Source organism: Leuresthes tenuis, unplaced genomic scaffold (genome assembly GCF_036924035.1).
Source record: "Leuresthes tenuis unplaced genomic scaffold, fLeuTen1.0.hap1 SCAF_14, whole genome shotgun sequence".
In the NCBI taxonomy this organism is placed as follows: Eukaryota; Metazoa; Chordata; class Actinopteri; order Atheriniformes; family Atherinopsidae; genus Leuresthes; species Leuresthes tenuis.
The window spans coordinates 1,582,116-1,601,461 of record NW_027325368.1 but is presented as its reverse complement, the minus strand read 5'-3'; the positions used below and the strand labels follow the sequence as shown (position 1 = coordinate 1,601,461).

The 19,346-nt window shown below is 51.3% G+C and overlaps 1 protein-coding gene across 17 annotated transcripts in view; it reads left to right on the top strand.

The window, feature by feature from the left end:
• Positions 1–19,346, top strand: part of LOC140268472 (disks large homolog 1) — a 122,338-nt gene that overhangs the window by 38,328 nt on the left and 64,664 nt on the right. Inside the window, exon 1 of one of the 17 annotated variants that reach the window (XM_072363363.1) lies at positions 16,045–16,441. The exons of the other annotated variants lie outside the window; for them this stretch is intronic. Within the exon in view, the coding sequence (XP_072219464.1) occupies positions 16,178–16,441 (264 nt within the window). The 5' untranslated portion in view covers positions 16,045–16,177. Of the gene's footprint in view, positions 1–16,044; positions 16,442–19,346 lie in introns of those variants that run through there. 17 annotated transcript variants of the gene reach the window in all.

Here is a 19,346-nt window from a genome sequence, read left to right as displayed (position 1 = left end):
AGAGTGGAGGCATAGAGAAAAGGGGGACTTTCTGTTGGAGGAATCGGCCGGTTGACCTTTGACCTCCAGCGTGATGTCACAGCCGTATGGGATGGCTGGGAGTTGAGTTTTCGGATCTGTGAAGAAGAAGCTGGTCGGATTCAGGCGTTTTCCTTCAGCGTCGTTCTGGATTTCACGTGTTTGTCATGAAACTCTGAGGAAACCAAACCCAGCTGAGCAGCCAAAATATTTCCTTTCCTCAAAACCTAACGTCTCTAAAGACGATAAAAGCATCCAGGCCAAAGTTTTACCAAGTGCAAAGCCCCCCATACTGTTTGGGACACCTTTCTCCTTAATGTTGGGCCAGGTGTGTGTGGTTCCTCAGGTGTGTGTGGTTCCTCAGGTGTGTGTGGTTCCTCAGGTGTGTGTGGTTCCTCAGGTGTGTTCCAGGTGTGTGTGGTTCCTCAGGTGTGTGCGGTTCCTCAGGTGTGTTTGTGGTTCCTCAGGTGTGTGTGGTTCCTCAGGTGTGTGTGGTTCCTCAGGTGTGTGTGGTTCCTCAGGTGTGTGTGGTTCCTCAGGTGTGTGTGGTTCCTCAGGTGTGTTCCAGGTGTGTGTGGTTCCTCAGGTGTGTGTGGTTCCTCAGGTGTGTGCGGTTCCTCAGGTGTGTTTGTGGTTCCTCAGGTGTGTTTGTGGTTCCTCAGGTGTGTGTGGTTCCTCAGGTGTGTGTGGTTCCTCAGGTGTGTTTGTGGTTCCTCAGGTGTGTTCCAGGTGTGTGTGGTTCCTCAGGTGTGTTTGTGGTTCCTCAGGTGTGTTTGTGGTTCCTCAGGTGTGTGAGGTTCCTCAGGTGTGTGTGGTTCCTCAGGTGTGTTTGTGGTTCCTCAGGTGTGTTTGTGGTTCCTCAGGTGTGTGTGGTTCCTCAGGTGTGTTTGTGGTTCCTCAGGTGTGTTTGTGGTTCCTCAGGTGTGTGAGGTTCCTCAGGTGTGTTTGTGGTTCCTCAGGTGTGTTTGTGGTTCCTCAGGTGTTTGTGGTTCCTCAGGTGTGTTTGTGGTTCCTCAGGTGTGTTTGTGGTTCCTCAGGTGTGTGTGGTTCCTCAGGTGTGTTCCAGGTGTGTGTGGTTCCTCAGGTGTGTGGTTCCTCAGGTGTGTGTGGTTCCTCAGGTGTGTGTTTGTGGTTCCTCAGGTGTGTTCCAGGTGTGTGTCTCTGATGGTTTTATTCTGGTTCCAGCCTCTTTCATTGGAACAGCATCTCTCCTCGGTCAGACTCTATAATCAGTTATAACAGTTTAATAGTTTGTTGTCATATCAGGATTTTTGATGTTTTAATGAGTAAAACTGCTCTGTGTGGTGGTTCCATCGCTGTTGCCTCAGTTTTCAGCAGCCTGCTTGAATCAGATAAATCTTTATTCCTGTATTTTTACATCTTTTCTGGCAGCTCAGTGTTGTGTTGCTGGGTTTCTCTGCAGAGCTGCAGTTTTTCCTCTGATCCTCTGGCCTCCCCCGGGCCTCTCCCCCCTCACCCCTCTCTCTGTATTTGTATTCATGTGGATGGAGAATCTCTGCAGATCTGCAGCAGCTCTCTGCCCTGCTGAATAATGGATTCCTTCTGTCTGTGGAGGGAACATGAAGGGCTGGAAGAATGAATTAAAGACCAAGAAACGTGTTTTTATCAAGATTTCATTCATTATTAAACTGATATCTTATGGAGGTAAAATCAGACAAATATTTACATTAAAGCTCTTATTGGTTGTTGTAAATGTTTGAGTCAGCAGATCTCAGATGAAGCTGCTGAGAAATCATTCATGGAGCAGAAATTCCAACATTTGGCACATTTCTGCACCTTTTATAGAACATTAAAGAACTTCCAGTAAAATATTGTTATTTGACTTTAGATTCGTTTTTAGACGATTAAGAAAATAAAATAAATCTGATTGATCAATATCAACACTTATAGGTGGTGATAGGCCTCCTTGAATCTGGTTGTTAGTGATGGAGAGTTCAGGATCTCCACCAACACCCGCCTCTTTTTCCACCAGCTGCGACTGCCGGGCCGAGTTTATCCGATTTATTCAGTGAATCCTCAGCAGCTGGAGCCTCCAGGAACCGATGGTTAGGTTGTATCAGTGCTGATTGGCTGGAAGACGAAAAGGTTTGGAGTCGAACTGGTCCGAGTGGTCTGAGCGAGCTCACAGATCCCAGAAAGTAACGGAACAATAACTGGAAAAAGAGGCAGAAAATGTAGAAAAAGAGGCAGAAAATGTAGAAAAAGAGGCAGAAAATGTAGAAAAAGAGGCAGAAAATGTAGAAAAAGAGGCAGAAAATGTAGAAAAAGATGCTGATGTGGAGGCGTAGAAGAAGAAAGATGTACTGAGGGAAACTATCAGGGATTGAAACCAGGTGGGATACAGGAAGTTAGCACAATGAACATCATATTGTCCTTAATGTGCCTCTGAGTCTTTGTTCTCTGATAACAGACAATAAAGCAGGAAATAAGACCTTTTTATTAGGATTTCAGCTGCTTTAAAACAGTTCATGAAAGCAGAGACAGCAGGAGAGAAGCTAACAGCTGTTAGCACAGCTGGATGTTAGCTAGAAAGCTAATAGCAGCTGTTCTGTGGTCCTGTTATCAGCATCAGGAGGATGTTTTAGATGCTCTTTAACCCTAATTGTGGCTGTACTCATAATGTAATCTTCTTTCTCTCTAAATAGTTATTGTAAAAGTATTTTATCGTCTGATTACTCGATTGATTGATGGAATGATTGATTACCTGAGTAACTGTTTGCTGCAGCCCTGTACGAGCCGTATATCCTGGAATAGAAATCTTTCCATCTTAAAGGACCTGGAGCAGCTGCCTGAACAGCTGATGGAGGTAAACAGCCGACTCTTTCTGTTTCTCACCTGGATGCTGAAACCTGCAGGTGAGGCAGCTGCAAAGGCCTCACCTCTTTAAATACTTATTATGGTAACAATCTAAATGAATCCATGAAGAGATTGATAGAATAATCGATGATAGAACTTTATTAGCAGGTCAGATTTTAGTTTGTTTGGCTGAAGACGGTCAGATCTGGTGGAGAAGGGATGGATTTAACCACCAGAGATCGATGAACCCTGAACCTCGGCTGAAGGATCGCGCAGCCGGAGAAAGCTCAGTCCAACAGGAAGTAAGACGCAGTAACAATGTGTTCAGGAGCAGGAACCCCCCCCCCCCGGCTTTGTTTCCTCGCAGCTGTTGGTGGCGGACGCCGTTTCCACAGGAAGTACTCGACGTTTCGAGTGACTTAATTGCTTCCCCTTAAAGCTCCGGCTTCCTCCAGCTGCTCTCTGAAGGCGTCCCGATCCGATCCGATCACCTGTTTGGCAGGTGGAGGACTTCCTGTGGTCATAGTTTTACTTCTTCTCACAGTTATTGATCCACACGTCACAAAACAGGGGTTTTTATCTGCATTTCCTCGATAACTCAGTGGGTGCTGAGCTTTGAGTTCCCCTCCCAAACCTCAGGGCGCTGCCAGCCGTCCTGAGGGATGCAGCCACCTGACAGCCTGCTACAGCCAATCAGGTGGCTGCGTTTGTGTGGGCGTGGCCTAAGTGGCGTCTGAACTGTTTATAACATTCAGCTTCACTGGTACCACTTAAAATCTGCTAAAACATGTTAAAAATCCCAACTGATGATGATGAAATAATTAGAACAAGCGTCTGGTTCCACATGTCAGAACATTTATCTGAATAATCTCACAATAAAATCAGCCAATAATATCATTTAAATCGTCTCTGATATTAAAACCCGATTACAGACTAAATCCTAAAGCTTAAAAATAACGTTCTGCTCAGTTTTCTGTTGAAATAATCACCTCAGATGGTTTCTCTGGAGGAGGTTCTGGTGGTTTCTCTGGAGGAGGTTCAGATGGTTTCTCTGGAGGAGGTTCTGGTGGTTTCTCTGGAGGAGGTTCAGATGGTTTCTCTGGAGGAGGTTCTGGTGGTTTCTCTGGAGGAGGTTCTGGTGGTTTCTCTGGAGGAGGTTCTGGTGGTTTCTCTGGAGGTTCTGATGGTTTCTCTGGAGGTTCTGGTGGTTTCTCTGGAGGAGGTTCTGGTGGTTTCTCTGGAGGAGGTTCTGGTGGTTTCTCTGGAGGAGGTTCTGGTGGTTTCTCTGGAGGTTCAGATGGTTTCTCTGGAGGTTCTGGTGGTTTCTCTGGAGGAGGTTCTGGTGGTTTCTCTGGAGGTTCTGATGGTTTCTCTGGCGGTTCTGGTGGTTTCTCTGGAGGAGGTTCTGGTGGTTTCTCTGGAGGTTCTGATGGTTTCTCTGGAGGTTCTGGTGGTTTCTCTGGAGGAGGTTCTGGTGGTTTCTCTGGAGGAGGTTCTGGTGGTTTCTCTGGAGGAGGTTCTGGTGGTTTCTCTGGAGGTTCTGGTGGTTTCTCTGGAGGTTCTGGTGGTTTCTCTGGAGGTTCTGGTGGTTTCTCTGGAGGTTCTGGTGGTTTCTCTGGAGGAGGTTCTGATGGTTTCTCTGGAGGAGGTTCAGGTGGTTTCTCTGGAGGTTCTGGTGGTTTCTCTGGAGGTTCTGGTGGTTTCTCTGGAGGTTCTGGTGGTTTCTCTGGAGGTTCTGGTGGTTTCTCTGGAGGAGGTTCTGATGGTTTCTCTGGAGGAGGTTCTGATGGTTTCTCTGGAGGAGGTTCTGATGGTTTCTCTGGAGGTTCTGGTGGTTTCTCTGGAGGAGGTTCTGGTGGTTTCTCTGGAGGAGGTTCTGGTGGTTTTACTGAGGAAAGCTGGAGTTTGAGCTCCTCAGGAAACGGATCGAGCCTCAGATGGTGCATCTGTGGATGGAAGTGAGCTGGATTTGCTGTTTAAAAGCCACATTCAGAAGGTTTCAGATGTTTGCTGTGAGGTCCGGTATCAGCAGTCAGAGGTGTTCTGTCTGCAGAGCAGAACTAAAGCAGGAGCAGAACTAAAGCAGAACTAAAGCAGGAGCAGAACTAAAGCAGAACTAAAGCAGGAGCAGAACTAAAGCAGAACTAAAGCAGAACTAAAGCAGGAGCAGAACTAAAGCAGAACTAAAGCAGGAGCAGAACTAAAGCAGGAGCAGAACTAAAGCAGAACTAAAGCAGGAGCAGAACTAAAGCAGAACTAAAGCAGAACTAAAGCAGGAGCAGAACTAAAGCAGGAGCAGAACTAAAGCAGAACTAAAGCAGAACTAAAGCAGGAGCAGAACTAAAGCAGCACTAAAGCAGGAGCAGAACTAAAGCAGCACTAAAGCAGGAGCAGAACTAAAGCAGAACTAAAGCAGAAGTAAATCAGAACTAAAGCAGGAGCAGAACTAAAGCAGGAGCAGAACTAAAGCAGAACTAAAGCAGGAGCAGAACTAAAGCAGAACTAAAGCAGGAGCAGAACTAAAGCAGAACTAAAGCAGGAGCAGAACTAAAGCAGAACTAAAGCAGGAGCAGAACTAAAGCAGAACTAAAGCAGAACTAAAGCAGGAGCAGAACTAAAGCAGAAGTAAATCAGAACTAAAGCAGGAGCAGAACTAAAGCAGGAGCAGAACTAAAGCAGAACTAAAGCAGCACTAAAGCAGGAGCAGAACTAAAGCAGAACTAAAGCAGCACTAAAGCAGGAGCAGAACTAAAGCAGAACTAAAGCAGGAGCAGAACTAAAGCAGAAGTAAATCAGAACTAAAGCAGGAGCAGAACTAAAGCAGAACTAAAGCAGCACTAAAGCAGGAGCAGAACTAAAGCAGGAGCAGAACTAAAGCAGAACTAAAGCAGAAGTAAAGCAGAACTAAAGCAGGAGCAGAACTAAAGCAGAACTAAAGCAGGAGCAGAACTAAAGCAGAACTAAAGCAGGAGCAGAACTAAAGCAGAACTAAAGCAGGAGCAGAACTAAAGCAGAACTAAAGCAGGAGCAGAACTAAAGCAGAACTAAAGCAGCACTAAAGCAGAACTAAAGCAGGAGCAGAACTAAAGCAGAACTAAAGCAGGAGCAGAACTAAAGCAGGAGCAGAACTAAAGCAGAACTAAAGCAGGAGCAGAACTAAAGCAGGAGCAGAACTAAAGCAGGAGCAGAACTAAAGCAGAACTAAAGCAGGAGCAGAACTAAAGCAGCACTAAAGCAGGAGCAGAACTAAAGCAGAACTAAAGCAGGAGCAGAACTAAAGCAGAACTAAAGCAGGAGCAGAACTAAAGCAGAACTAAAGCAGGAGCAGAACTAAAGCAGAACTAAAGCAGGAGCAGAACTAAAGCAGAACTAAAGCAGCACTAAAGCAGGAGCAGAACTAAAGCAGAACTAAAGCAGGAGCAGAACTAAAGCAGGAGCAGAACTAAAGCAGGAGCAGAACTAAAGCAGAACTAAAGCAGAACTAAAGCAGAACTAAAGCAGAACTAAAGCAGGAGCAGAACTAAAGCAGAACTAAAGCAGGAGCAGAACTAAAGCAGAACTAAAGCAGGAGCAGAACTAAAGCAGAACTAAAGCAGGAGCAGAACTAAAGCAGGAGCAAAGCAGAACTAAAGCAGGAGCAGAACTAAAGCAGAACTAAAGCAGGAGCAGAACTAAAGCAGCACTAAAGCAGGAGCAGAACTAAAGCAGAACTAAAGCAGAACTAAAGCAGGAGCAGAACTAAAGCAGGAGCAGAACTAAAGCAGAACTAAAGCAGGAGCAGCAGTAAAGCAGAACTAAAGCAGAACTAAAGCAGCACTAAAGCAGGAGCAGAACTAAAGCAGGAGCAGAACTAAAGCAGGAGCAGAACTAAAGCAGGAGCAGAACTAAAGCAGAACTAAAGCAGGAGCAGAACTAAAGCAGCACTAAAGCAGGAGCAGAACTAAAGCAGAACTAAAGCAGGAGCAGAACTAAAGCAGAACTAAAGCAGGAGCAGAACTAAAGCAGAACTAAAGCAGGAGCAGAACTAAAGCAGAACTAAAGCAGGAGCAGAACTAAAGCAGAACTAAAGCAGCACTAAAGCAGGAGCAGAACTAAAGCAGAACTAAAGCAGGAGCAGAACTAAAGCAGGAGCAGAACTAAAGCAGGAGCAGAACTAAAGCAGAACTAAAGCAGAACTAAAGCAGAACTAAAGCAGAACTAAAGCAGGAGCAGAACTAAAGCAGAACTAAAGCAGGAGCAGAACTAAAGCAGAACTAAAGCAGGAGCAGAACTAAAGCAGAACTAAAGCAGGAGCAGAACTAAAGCAGGAGCAAAGCAGAACTAAAGCAGGAGCAGAACTAAAGCAGAACTAAAGCAGGAGCAGAACTAAAGCAGCACTAAAGCAGGAGCAGAACTAAAGCAGAACTAAAGCAGAACTAAAGCAGGAGCAGAACTAAAGCAGGAGCAGAACTAAAGCAGAACTAAAGCAGGAGCAGCAGTAAAGCAGAACTAAAGCAGAACTAAAGCAGCACTAAAGCAGGAGCAGAACTAAAGCAGGAGCAGAACTAAAGCAGGAGCAGAACTAAAGCAGGAGCAGAACTAAAGCAGAAGTAAAGCAGAACTAAAGCAGGAGCAGAAGTAAAGCAGAACTAAAGCAGAACTAAAGCAGGAGCAGAACTAAAGCAGGAGCAGAACTAAAGCAGAACTAAAGCAGGAGCAGAACTAAAGCAGGAGCAGAACTAAAGCAGCACTAAAGCAGGAGCAGAACTAAAGCAGAAGTAAAGCAGAACTAAAGCAGGAGCAGAAGTAAAGCAGAACTAAAGCAGGAGCAGAAGTAAAGCAGAACTAAAGCAGGAGCAGAAGTAAAGCAGAACTAAAGCAGGAGCAGAAGTAAAGCAGAACTAAAGCAGGAGCAGAAGTAAAGCAGAACTAAAGCAGGAGCAGAACTAAAGCAGAACTAAAGCAGGAGCAGAACTAAAGCAGAACTAAAGCAGAACTAAAGCAGGAGCAGAACTAAAGCAGAACTAAAGCAGGAGCAGAACTAAAGCAGGAGCAGAACTAAAGCAGAACTAAAGCAGAACTAAAGCAGGAGCAGAACTAAAGCAGAACTAAAGCAGGAGCAGAACTAAAGCAGAACTAAAGCAGAACTAAAGCAGGAGCAGAACTAAAGCAGAACTAAAGCAGGAGCAGAACTAAAGCAGAACTAAAGCAGGAGCAGAACTAAAGCAGAACTAAAGCAGAACTAAAGCAGGAGCAGAACTAAAGCAGAACTAAAGCAGAACTAAAGCAGGAGCAGAACTAAAGCAGGAGCAGAACTAAAGCAGAACTAAAGCAGAACTAAAGCAGGAGCAGAACTAAAGCAGGAGCAGAACTAAAGCAGAACTAAAGCAGGAGCAGACCTAAAGCAGAACTAAAGCAGGAGCAGAACTAAAGCAGAACTAAAGCAGGAGCAGAACTAAAGCAGAACTAAAGCAGGAGCAGAACTAAAGCAGAACTAAAGCAGGAGCTGGTCCATCTGTCTGACTGGTGGTCTGCTGCCCCCTGCTGGTGCTCTGTGGAAGTTCACCAGGAAGACTTTCCTGGCTGTGTTTGTGTAAAAGTGAAAGAAGAAGCAGCATCTTTGACCTCAGCTTATCGGGGTCGCTGTAGTCACATGACCAGTGGAGCCCAGCAGGGGGCGCCACCTCCTCAACTCATACATTTATGGCTCTCCCACACAACACAGTAAATCCCGTGTAATCCTTTTATCTTACTTTGGTCCTGAGAGACTATCAGCAGCATCACTTTGATGTTGAATCAGCAGTTCAGGGGAGTGAGTACCAGCAGCTGAGGTCACATGACCACTTTTACAGATATTTAGCAGCAAACTGACAGTTTCTTGAGTTCTTTTTTAGTTTTTTAGGAGCTCCAGCTCGTTTTTAGCTGGTTTTAGGGGGCAGTCCCACACCGTCTGAACTGGTTCAGGTTGTTAAAACGGCACAAAAGTAACGACTCCTGCGTCACATGTTGTTCTGTTGGTTTTGTAGTCGCAGATTTAACTGTATTTGGTGGTAAATGGGAACTCTAAATCTCTTTCTGATGGATAAGAAGGAAATAAAACAGCAAGAGGTCGGATTGATTGTCAGAAACTGGAGAAACATGTTGCTCCACAGAGCTGATTTTGAATGTTTCCTGTATGAGTTCATCATGAAACATTTAGGTCACAGCAGAAGGTTCACATGTTCCTCCACCTGGGTCAGACTCCCACAGACCCACTCTGACTCCCTCAGACCCACTCTGACTCCTTCAGACTCACTCTGACTCCCACAGACTCCCACAGACTCACTCTGACTCCCTCAGACCCACTCTGACTCCCACAAACCCACTCTGACTCCCACAAACCCACTCTGACTCCCACAAACCCACTCTGACTCCCTCAGACCCACTCTGACTCCCACTCTGACTCCCGCTCTGACTCCCGCTCTGACTCCCGCTCTGACTCCCGCTCTGACTCCCGCTCTGACTCCCGCTCTGACTCCCGCTCTGACTCCCGCTCTGACTCCCGCTCTGACTCCCGCTCTGACTCCCGCTCTGACTCCCACAAACCCACTCTGACTCCCTCAGACCCACTCTGACTCCCTCAGACCCACTCTGACTCCCTCAGACCCACTCTGACTCCCACAGACCCACTCTGACTCCCACAGACCCACTCTGACTCCCACAGACCCACTCTGACTCCCACAGACCTTACTCTGACTCCCACAGACCTTACTCTGACTCCCACAGACCTTACTCTGACTCCCACAGACCTTACTCTGACTCCCACAGACCTTACTCTGACTCCCACAGACCCACTCTGACTCCCACAGACCCACTCTGACTCCCACAGACCCACTCTGACTCCCTCAGACCCACTCTGACTCCCTCAGACCCCCTCAGACCCCCTCAGACCCGCTCTGACTCCCGCTCTGACTCCCGCTCTGACTCCCGCTCTGACTCCCGCTCTGACTCCCGCTCTGACTCCCGCTCTGACTCCCGCTCTGACTCCCACTCTGACTCCCACTCTGACTCCCACTCTGACTCCCACAGACCCACTCTGACTCCCACAGACCCACTCTGACTCCCACAAACCCACTCTGACTCCCTCAGACCCACTCTGACTCCCACAGACCCACTCTGACTCCCACAGACCCACTCTGACTCCCACAGACCCACTCTGACTCCCACAGACCCACTCTGACTCCCACAGACCCACTCTGACTCCCACAGACCCACTCTGACTCCCACAGACCTTACTCTGACTCCCACAGACCTTACTCTGACTCCCTCAGACCCACTCTGACTCCCACAAACCCGCTCTGACTCCCACAGACCCGCTCTGACTCCCGCTCTGACTCCCGCTCTGACTCCCGCTCTGACTCCCGCTCTGACTCCCGCTCTGACTCCCGCTCTGACTCCCGCTCTGACTCCCGCTCTGACTCCCGCTCTGACTCCCGCTCTGACTCCCGCTCTGACTCCCGCTCTGACTCCCGCTCTGACTCCCGCTCTGACTCCCGCTCTGACTCCCGCTCTGACTCCCGCTCTGACTCCCGCTCTGACTCCCACTCTGACTCCCACTCTGACTCCCTCAGACCCACTCTGACTCCCTCAGACCCACTCTGACTCCCACAGACCCACTCTGACTCCCACAGACCCACTCTGACTCCCACAGACCCACTCTGACTCCCACAGACCCACTCTGACTCCCACAGACCCACTCTGACTCCCACAGACCCACTCTGACTCCCACAGACCCACTCTGACTCCCACAGACCCACTCTGACTCCCACAGACCCACTCTGACTCCCACAGACTTACTCTGACTCCCACAGACCTTACTCTGACTCCCACAGACCTTACTCTGACTCCCACAGACCTTACTCTGACTCCCACAGACCTTACTCTGACTCCCACAGACCTTACTCTGACTCCCACAGACCTTACTCTGACTCCCACAGACCTTACTCTGACTCCCACAGACCCACTCTGACTCCCTCAGACCCACTCTGACTCCCTCAGACCCACTCTGACTCCCGCTCTGACTCCCGCTCTGACTCCCGCTCTGACTCCCGCTCTGACTCCCGCTCTGACTCCCGCTCTGACTCCCGCTCTGACTCCCACAGACCCACTCTGACTCCCACAGACCCACTCTGACTCCCTCTGACTCCCGCTCTGACTCCCGCTCTGACTCCCGCTCTGACTCCCACAGACCCACTCTGACTCCCACAGACCCACTCTGACTCCCTCTGACTCCCGCTCTGACTCCCGCTCTGACTCCCACTCTGACTCCCACTCTGACTCCCACTCTGACTCCCACAGACCCACTCTGACTCCCACAGACCCACTCTGACTCCCACAAACCCACTCTGACTCCCTCAGACCCACTCTGACTCCCACAGACCCACTCTGACTCCCACAGACCCACTCTGACTCCCACAGACCCACTCTGACTCCCACAGACCCACTCTGACTCCCACAGACCCACTCTGACTCCCACAGACCCACTCTGACTCCCACAGACCTTACTCTGACTCCCACAGACCTTACTCTGACTCCCTCAGACCCACTCTGACTCCCACAAACCCGCTCTGACTCCCACAGACCCGCTCTGACTCCCGCTCTGACTCCCGCTCTGACTCCCGCTCTGACTCCCGCTCTGACTCCCGCTCTGACTCCCGCTCTGACTCCCGCTCTGACTCCCGCTCTGACTCCCGCTCTGACTCCCGCTCTGACTCCCGCTCTGACTCCCGCTCTGACTCCCGCTCTGACTCCCGCTCTGACTCCCGCTCTGACTCCCGCTCTGACTCCCGCTCTGACTCCCACAGACCCACTCTGACTCCCACAGACCCACTCTGACTCCCTCAGACCCACTCTGACTCCCTCAGACCCACTCTGACTCCCACAGACCCACTCTGACTCCCACAGACCCACTCTGACTCCCACAGACCCACTCTGACTCCCACAGACCCACTCTGACTCCCACAGACCCACTCTGACTCCCACAGACCCACTCTGACTCCCACAGACCCACTCTGACTCCCACAGACCCACTCTGACTCCCACAGACCCACTCTGACTCCCACAGACTTACTCTGACTCCCACAGACCTTACTCTGACTCCCACAGACCTTACTCTGACTCCCACAGACCTTACTCTGACTCCCACAGACCTTACTCTGACTCCCACAGACCTTACTCTGACTCCCACAGACCTTACTCTGACTCCCACAGACCTTACTCTGACTCCCACAGACCCACTCTGACTCCCACAGACCCACTCTGACTCCCTCTGACTCCCGCTCTGACTCCCGCTCTGACTCCCACTCTGACTCCCACTCTGACTCCCACTCTGACTCCCACAGACCCACTCTGACTCCCACAGACCCACTCTGACTCCCACAAACCCACTCTGACTCCCACAGACCCACTCTGACTCCCACAGACCCACTCTGACTCCCACAGACCCACTCTGACTCCCACAGACCCACTCTGACTCCCACAGACCCACTCTGACTCCCACAGACCCACTCTGACTCCCACAGACCCACTCTGACTCCCACAGACCTTACTCTGACTCCCACAGACCTTACTCTGACTCCCTCAGACCCGCTCTGACTCCCACAAACCCGCTCTGACTCCCGCTCTGACTCCCGCTCTGACTCCCGCTCTGACTCCCGCTCTGACTCCCGCTCTGACTCCCGCTCTGACTCCCGCTCTGACTCCCGCTCTGACTCCCGCTCTGACTCCCGCTCTGACTCCCGCTCTGACTCCCGCTCTGACTCCCGCTCTGACTCCCGCTCTGACTCCCGCTCTGACTCCCGCTCTGACTCCCGCTCTGACTCCCGCTCTGACTCCCGCTCTGACTCCCGCTCTGACTCCCGCTCTGACTCCCACAGACCCACTCTGACTCCCACAGACCCACTCTGACTCCCTCAGACCCACTCTGACTCCCTCAGACCCACTCTGACTCCCACAGACCCACTCTGACTCCCACAGACCCACTCTGACTCCCACAGACCCACTCTGACTCCCACAGACCCACTCTGACTCCCACAGACCCACTCTGACTCCCACAGACCCACTCTGACTCCCACAGACCCACTCTGACTCCCACAGACCCACTCTGACTCCCACAGACTTACTCTGACTCCCACAGACCTTACTCTGACTCCCACAGACCTTACTCTGACTCCCACAGACCTTACTCTGACTCCCACAGACCTTACTCTGACTCCCACAGACCTTACTCTGACTCCCACAGACCTTACTCTGACTCCCACAGACCCACTCTGACTCCCTCAGACCCACTCTGACTCCCGCTCTGACTCCCGCTCTGACTCCCGCTCTGACTCCCGCTCTGACTCCCGCTCTGACTCCCGCTCTGACTCCCGCTCTGACTCCCACAGACCCACTCTGACTCCCACAGACCCACTCTGACTCCCTCTGACTCCCGCTCTGACTCCCGCTCTGACTCCCGCTCTGACTCCCGCCCTGACTCCCGCTCTGACTCCCACAGACTTTACTCACAGGGAGCTCCGTGTACAGCAGCAATATAATTTCAGACGGAGGCCGTCCGTCAGATGTGAAGCTGTCGGCTGACACCACTCTGTGTGTGTGTGTGTGCACGTGTCCTGCCTCCTCGGTTTGTGTGCACGTGTGGGCGTGCAGCCTGACTCAGGCTCTGATAATGAGGCGCTCAGATTAAAGCTAATTAATGCAAATGGTCCAAACTGCTCAAGCTTCATCTGAGGAGCTGGCGTCACGGTTCGGCTTCAGGGGAGGCAGCGGGTTTTATTATTCCTGCAAATGAACTCTGATGATCAATAAAGCTGCGGTCAGGCTTTAGGAGCCGCATGTATTTACAGGCAAACAGCTGCATTATCTGTGTTTGCAAAGCCCCTGATCCAGATTATTACAGTGGCCCGGTTTCACAGCCTGAGACATGCTGTGAGCTGCCAGCGGCGGACTGACGGCGGCGGACTGACAGCGGCGGACTGACAGCGGCGGACTGACGGCGGCGGACTGACAGCGGGACAAAACGTATAAATCGGCCCGAACAGGTCCTGCTGAGGTCATAGCTGTGCTCCAGTTGCAACTCTTCAGTTTTATTTCTAAAGCACCAAATCACAACGAATAATAAAGCCCAATTCAAGCCAATTGCATTGAAATTTATTTTAAGAATCTCAGATTTTATCGAAACTTCTCTTTGATCCAATCCTGAGCTGCAAGAGGCTGGGAGGAAAACCTGCCTTTTAATGGGAAGAAACCATCAGAACCTCCATCAGAACCAGAACCAGCACCAGGACCGATGGTTTGACATCGGTTCTAGTTCCGTTGAACCTGTTTCAGAGCTGCAGACGTCCTTTCAGCTCCTCAAACACCTGCCCAGGTGTTACAGCAGCTTTATGTAAGAGCAGCACGATGCGTTCATGTGATCTAATAAAAAATCAGCTATCTGAGAACCTGCTCTGACAGTCTGATGAATCCCTTTTCATAATCTATACGTTTAGTTCTGACACTAAATACAAATTAATAAACATTTTAAATGATCGGGTCGAGCAGCGAAACGATTGATCAGCTGCTTCCACCTCAGTTCTCACATTTCCTCCATTCTCCTCCCCACCCTGAATGACTCACACGCCGCCGGCAGACGGTGGGCGGATGTGTGAGTGCTGTGGACGTGCAGAAACGGACCTATTGGAGCCCAGCAGAACCGAAGAGGCGGTTCTGGTGGGTTCAGGAGGGATCTCTGACCCATAACCAGGGATGATTTCCACCTTAAGTTCTGGTCGTGGCCGTACAGCACCGCTCATTTCCTGAATCAGTTCAGGTTCAACCGGCTTTGTTCGGGGATATTTCAGCTTCAGAACCTTCAGAACCAAACTGTCACCCAGAACCAGCTGCACGAAAAGTCCAGTAACATAACATCACGGTACAGAGTCCAAACAGAAGAGTCGGAGGGTTCTGACAGTCGCAAGATCAGCTGATCTGTTCTGCTGAAGCTCAGCGGGTCGGTTGGGTTGGTGCCATCTGGGTCAAAAGGTCTGTTGGACTGATCAGAATCAACTGATGATCCAGTTTGTTGTGATCATTTGATTACTGCTGGTTTGGATATGTTGTTCTGGTCCGGTCTTGGTCTACACTGGGCCTGTCTGCCATATTGTTGGGCTGTTCTGGTCACGGTCGGGCTGTTCTGGTCCCGGTCGGGCTGTTCTGGTCTCGGTCGGTCGGGCTGTTCCGGTCCCGGTCGGGCTGTTCTGGTCCCGGTCGGGCTGTTCTGGTCTCGGTCGGTCGGGCTGTTCCGGTCCCGGTCGGGCTGTTCCGGTCCCGGTCGGTCGGGCTGTTCCGGTCCCGGTCGGGCTGTTCCGGTCCCGGTCGGTCGGGCTGTTCTGGTCCCGGTCGGGCTGTTCCGGCCCCGGTCGGGCTGTTCTGGTCCCAGTCGGGCTGTTCCGGCCCCGGTCGGGCTGTTCTGGTCCCGGTCGGGCTGTTCCGGTCCCGGTCGGGCTGTTCTGGTCCCAGTCGGGCTGTTCCGGTCCCGGTCGGGCTGTTCTGGTCCCGGTCGGGCTGTTCTGGTCCCGGTCGGTCGGGCTGTTCTGGTCCCAGTCGGGCTGTTCTGGTCCCAGTCGGGCTGTTCAGGTCCCGGTCGGGCTGTTCTGGTCCCAGTCGGGCTGTTCTGGTCCCAGTCGGGCTGTTCTGGTCCCAGTCGGGCTGTTCCGGTCCCGGTCGGGCTGTTCCGGTCATATTTTGTTGCGAAGCCATAAACGGGCTCTAAATGCAGCTTTACTTTATTTTCTGAGTTTTTAACGGAGCGGTTCTGATCCGGGTTCTCTTCCTGTTCTGAACACACGGTCCGACTCTGAGGCTGTCACCCAGGCAGCTGTGGACTGAACCGGCCAATCAGACGCTGCGCTGTCTTCTTCTCTGGCAGTCCGCCCCTCCTCTTCCTGTTTCCATGCCTCCTCTTCCTCTGTCCTTCATCGCTCTTCCTTCCCTCAGGACGCCCCCCCCCCCCTCTCTCTGGCTTCCGATGAGTCATGTGACCCCCCCCCCCCCTCTCTGGCTTCCGATGAGTCATGTGACCGCCCCCCCTCCCCCCCGGAGCCCAATCCCACCCCCACAGAGGCAGCGCACACACAGAAACACACAGAAACTCAGCGGCTCAGCGGCTCCTCATCACTCAGAGCTGAGCAGCGGGACGGAGCAGCGGCGCCTGAGAGGAGGTCAAGAGGAGCGAACACAACCCACCGGGGGAGGAGGGCAGGGGGAGGGTCTCCCTGAATGAAGGCAGAGCTCTGGGAGTCGTTTCCTCCCCGCCGCCATGGAGCGACGCGAGGAATGAGGGCGGATGGTGAGAGCAGGGAGCAGCAGCAGCAGCAGCAGCAGTGGAGGAGGAGAGGCAGCAGGTGGAGGCGCAGGAGGAGGAGGAGGAGCGGCGGGAGGCGGGCGGCGAGGGAGGAGCCGGCAGCGCTCCCTCAGGAGCCGGCTGGCGGCCAACTGCCCCGACAAGATGTCCCCCAGCATGAAGAAGGTGGAGTGTTTCTCACCCATGCTGTGCCACTGCAAGGTGGCCTGCACCAACAGCACCATCTCCCTCATGTTCGGCTGCAAGGTGGGTGGAGGCGCCCGGGGGGGGGGGGGGTGTTCCCGAAACTTTGCTCCCTCAGACTCCCTCTGATTGGGCAGCTTTTAGTGTTCAGTGAACGCAGGTTTTGTTGGTTTGATGTTCCACAGAAACGTGTTCAAACCTGAACATAAACCCAGAATCTGAGGCAGAAACAGAGTTTTTCTCAGTTCTCAGCAGCTTTAAAGTGAATCTCTGGTCTGAGCTCCTTTATTCTCCAACACAGCCTGAACCCTCTGAGACAAGCTTTCTGTCATTTCTTTAAGGAGTCTTCAGGAATAGTTCTCCAGGCTTCTTGAAGGACATCCCAAAGCTCTTCTTTGGATGTGGGCTGCCTTTTGTTCCGTTCTCTGTCAGATGATCCCACACTGCTTCAATAATGTTGAGGTCCGGGCTCTGGGGAGGATTCATCCCTCCATAAGACCTGTTGCCACTGATTTTCAGTCCACTTCTTGTGTCATTTGGCACAGCTCAGCCTTTTCTCCCTGTTTCCCTTCCTTAAGAACGGCTTCTTGACAGCCACCCTTCCATGGAGACCATTTCTGATGAGGCTTGGGCCAACAGTAGATGGATCAGCTGAAGGTCCAGATGCATCTCTCAGGTCCTGTCAGGTCACAGCTGGATTTTTTCCTCTTTCTTAAGGACATCACTTTCAGATCCTGTTCATCTGCTGGAGATAGTTTTTTAGGCCTGACACTTCTTCTTTTGTCCAGTTTCCTCAGATGCTTTGGAGAAGGAACCATAAAGAACATAAAGTGTTTTTACTTTTACTAACAGTCATAAAACCAGAGGCTTGTCGGTTCATTTCCAACCGAACGTTTATTTCAGATTTATTTCTGGATATTCTGAGCATTAAAAACACTGCAGTGAAGCTACGGTTTCTGTGTTTTTACGCCTTTCTCTCTGAGGAACTCCACCAGAAAGACGCTCTGCTGCAGTAACGGGACAAAATGTTCTCCTGCCGCTCTGTTCGTCTTACATAACGAACAGGAGCGTGTGAAGCTGGCAGGAGGCCGAGCAGCTGTGTGTGGGTGAGACGGCGAGACTCGGGAATCACAAAACCTCTCCTTCAGAACCTGAGAGCGATGACGGTGTGCACGGGTCCGGCTGGCGCTGCTCTGAGCCTGTCAGACGTAGCCCAGGGCAAAGGGCTCGCTGTCACTGTTTGACCCCGCGCCTCACCATTGGACGCCTGTTATTTCCGCCTCGGCGGGCCGACCAATCAGAGGCTCGCTGTGCGGCAGAGCAGGGCTGCTATTGGCCGGCTGCAAGCGTCAGAGCAGGCGGGCGTGCACGTGCATGTGTGGGGTGCATGTGCTCTGCAGGGAAACGGCAACAAACCAGAAGCTGATCTGCTGTCAGCTGAGAGGCTGCAGGGTTTAATGTGGTTTCCACCGGACTTTAAACGGATTCTGCAGATAAACACCAGCCTCAAACAGGGTCTGTGCAGTTCAATGTTCGTGGGAAATCTGAGTTCAGAGCCTGGTTAATGGCTGTTTCTCAACATCACACAACAAACCGTCAGCAGGAGCCGTCAGATCAGTCTGAGGCGCCGTCTTTAGGCGCCGTCTTTAGGCGCCGTCTGAGGCGCCGTCTTTAAACGCCGTCTTTAGACGCCGTCTTTAGGCGCAGTCTTTAAACGCCGTCTTTAGACGCCGTCTGAGGCGCCGTCTTTAGGCGCCGTCTTTAGGCGCCGTCTTTAGGCGCCGTCTTTAGACGCCGTCTTTAGGCGCCGTCTTTAAACGCAGTCTTTAGACGCCGTCTTTAGACGCCGTCTGAGGCGCCGTCTTTAGACGCCGTCTTTAGACGCCGTCTTTAGACGCCGTCTTTAGACGCCGTCTTTAGGCGCCGTCTGAGGCGCCGTCTTTAAACGCCGTCTTTAAACGCCGTCTTTAGACGCCGTCTGAGGCGCCGTCTTTAGACGCCGTCTTTAGACGCCGTCTTTAGGCGCCGTCTTTAGGCGCCGTCTTTAGGCGCCGTCTTTAGGCGCCGTCTTTAGACGCCGTCTTTAGGCGCCGTCTTTAGGCGCCGTCTTTAGGCGCCGTCTTTAAACGCAGTCTTTAGACGCCGTCTTTAGACGTCTTAACATAGAAGATCCGAGTGTTTCTGGTCCTCCGACTCCTGATTGTTTTCAGTCTTTCAGCCCGGTTGGTTGGTTGGTTTGGATCATGTGACCAAAGCTGCCTCTCAGCCTGTGAGCTTTGGTAACCTTTGACCCTTCGGGGTCGTGGGTCATAGATCAGTTTCCCGATTCATATCGATTCATCATTTCAGCCACGATGAAGACCTGAGCTGGTCTTTAGAAGAAAGATTGTGAACCCGACCTTCCTTTGAATGATAAATCTCATGTTTTTACGTTACTCTGCAGACAAAGTAGCCCGAATCTGAGTTTGTTTTCCCATTTGTGACCCATATGGGACGTTTTTCAGCTCTGTCTGATCGGTCATCGGTGAGGTTTTGGACTTTGTATTTGGGGCTAATTCTGCTTCATAAATCCTTCATTAATCCTGCTCTGTCTGATCGGTCGGCTCACATTTCCTCCTTGCTGGTGAGGTTTTGTACTTTGTATTTGGGGCTAATTCTGCTTCAGCTGCTCTTTGGGGGCGTATTCTAACAGGATGTGACGTCACGGCCTCGCTTCAGCGCCACAGACCGTCTGATGGCGTTTAAATTATGTGAACAATCGTGTAAAATTGAGCATTAAGACCCCCAGAGTGACCGTAGCTTGTTTAGTTAAAGGAGTTTTCCATCTGTTACTTTGGCAGTAAGAACTGTTTCCAGGAGCCATTCAGAGAAAATGCAACAAATTTAGGTTTTAAGCTGTTTTTTTGATGTTCTGAGCAGAGTTTAGTTGTTGGGAATTAAACTGAGCATCGAAGCCGGTTCAGTAAAG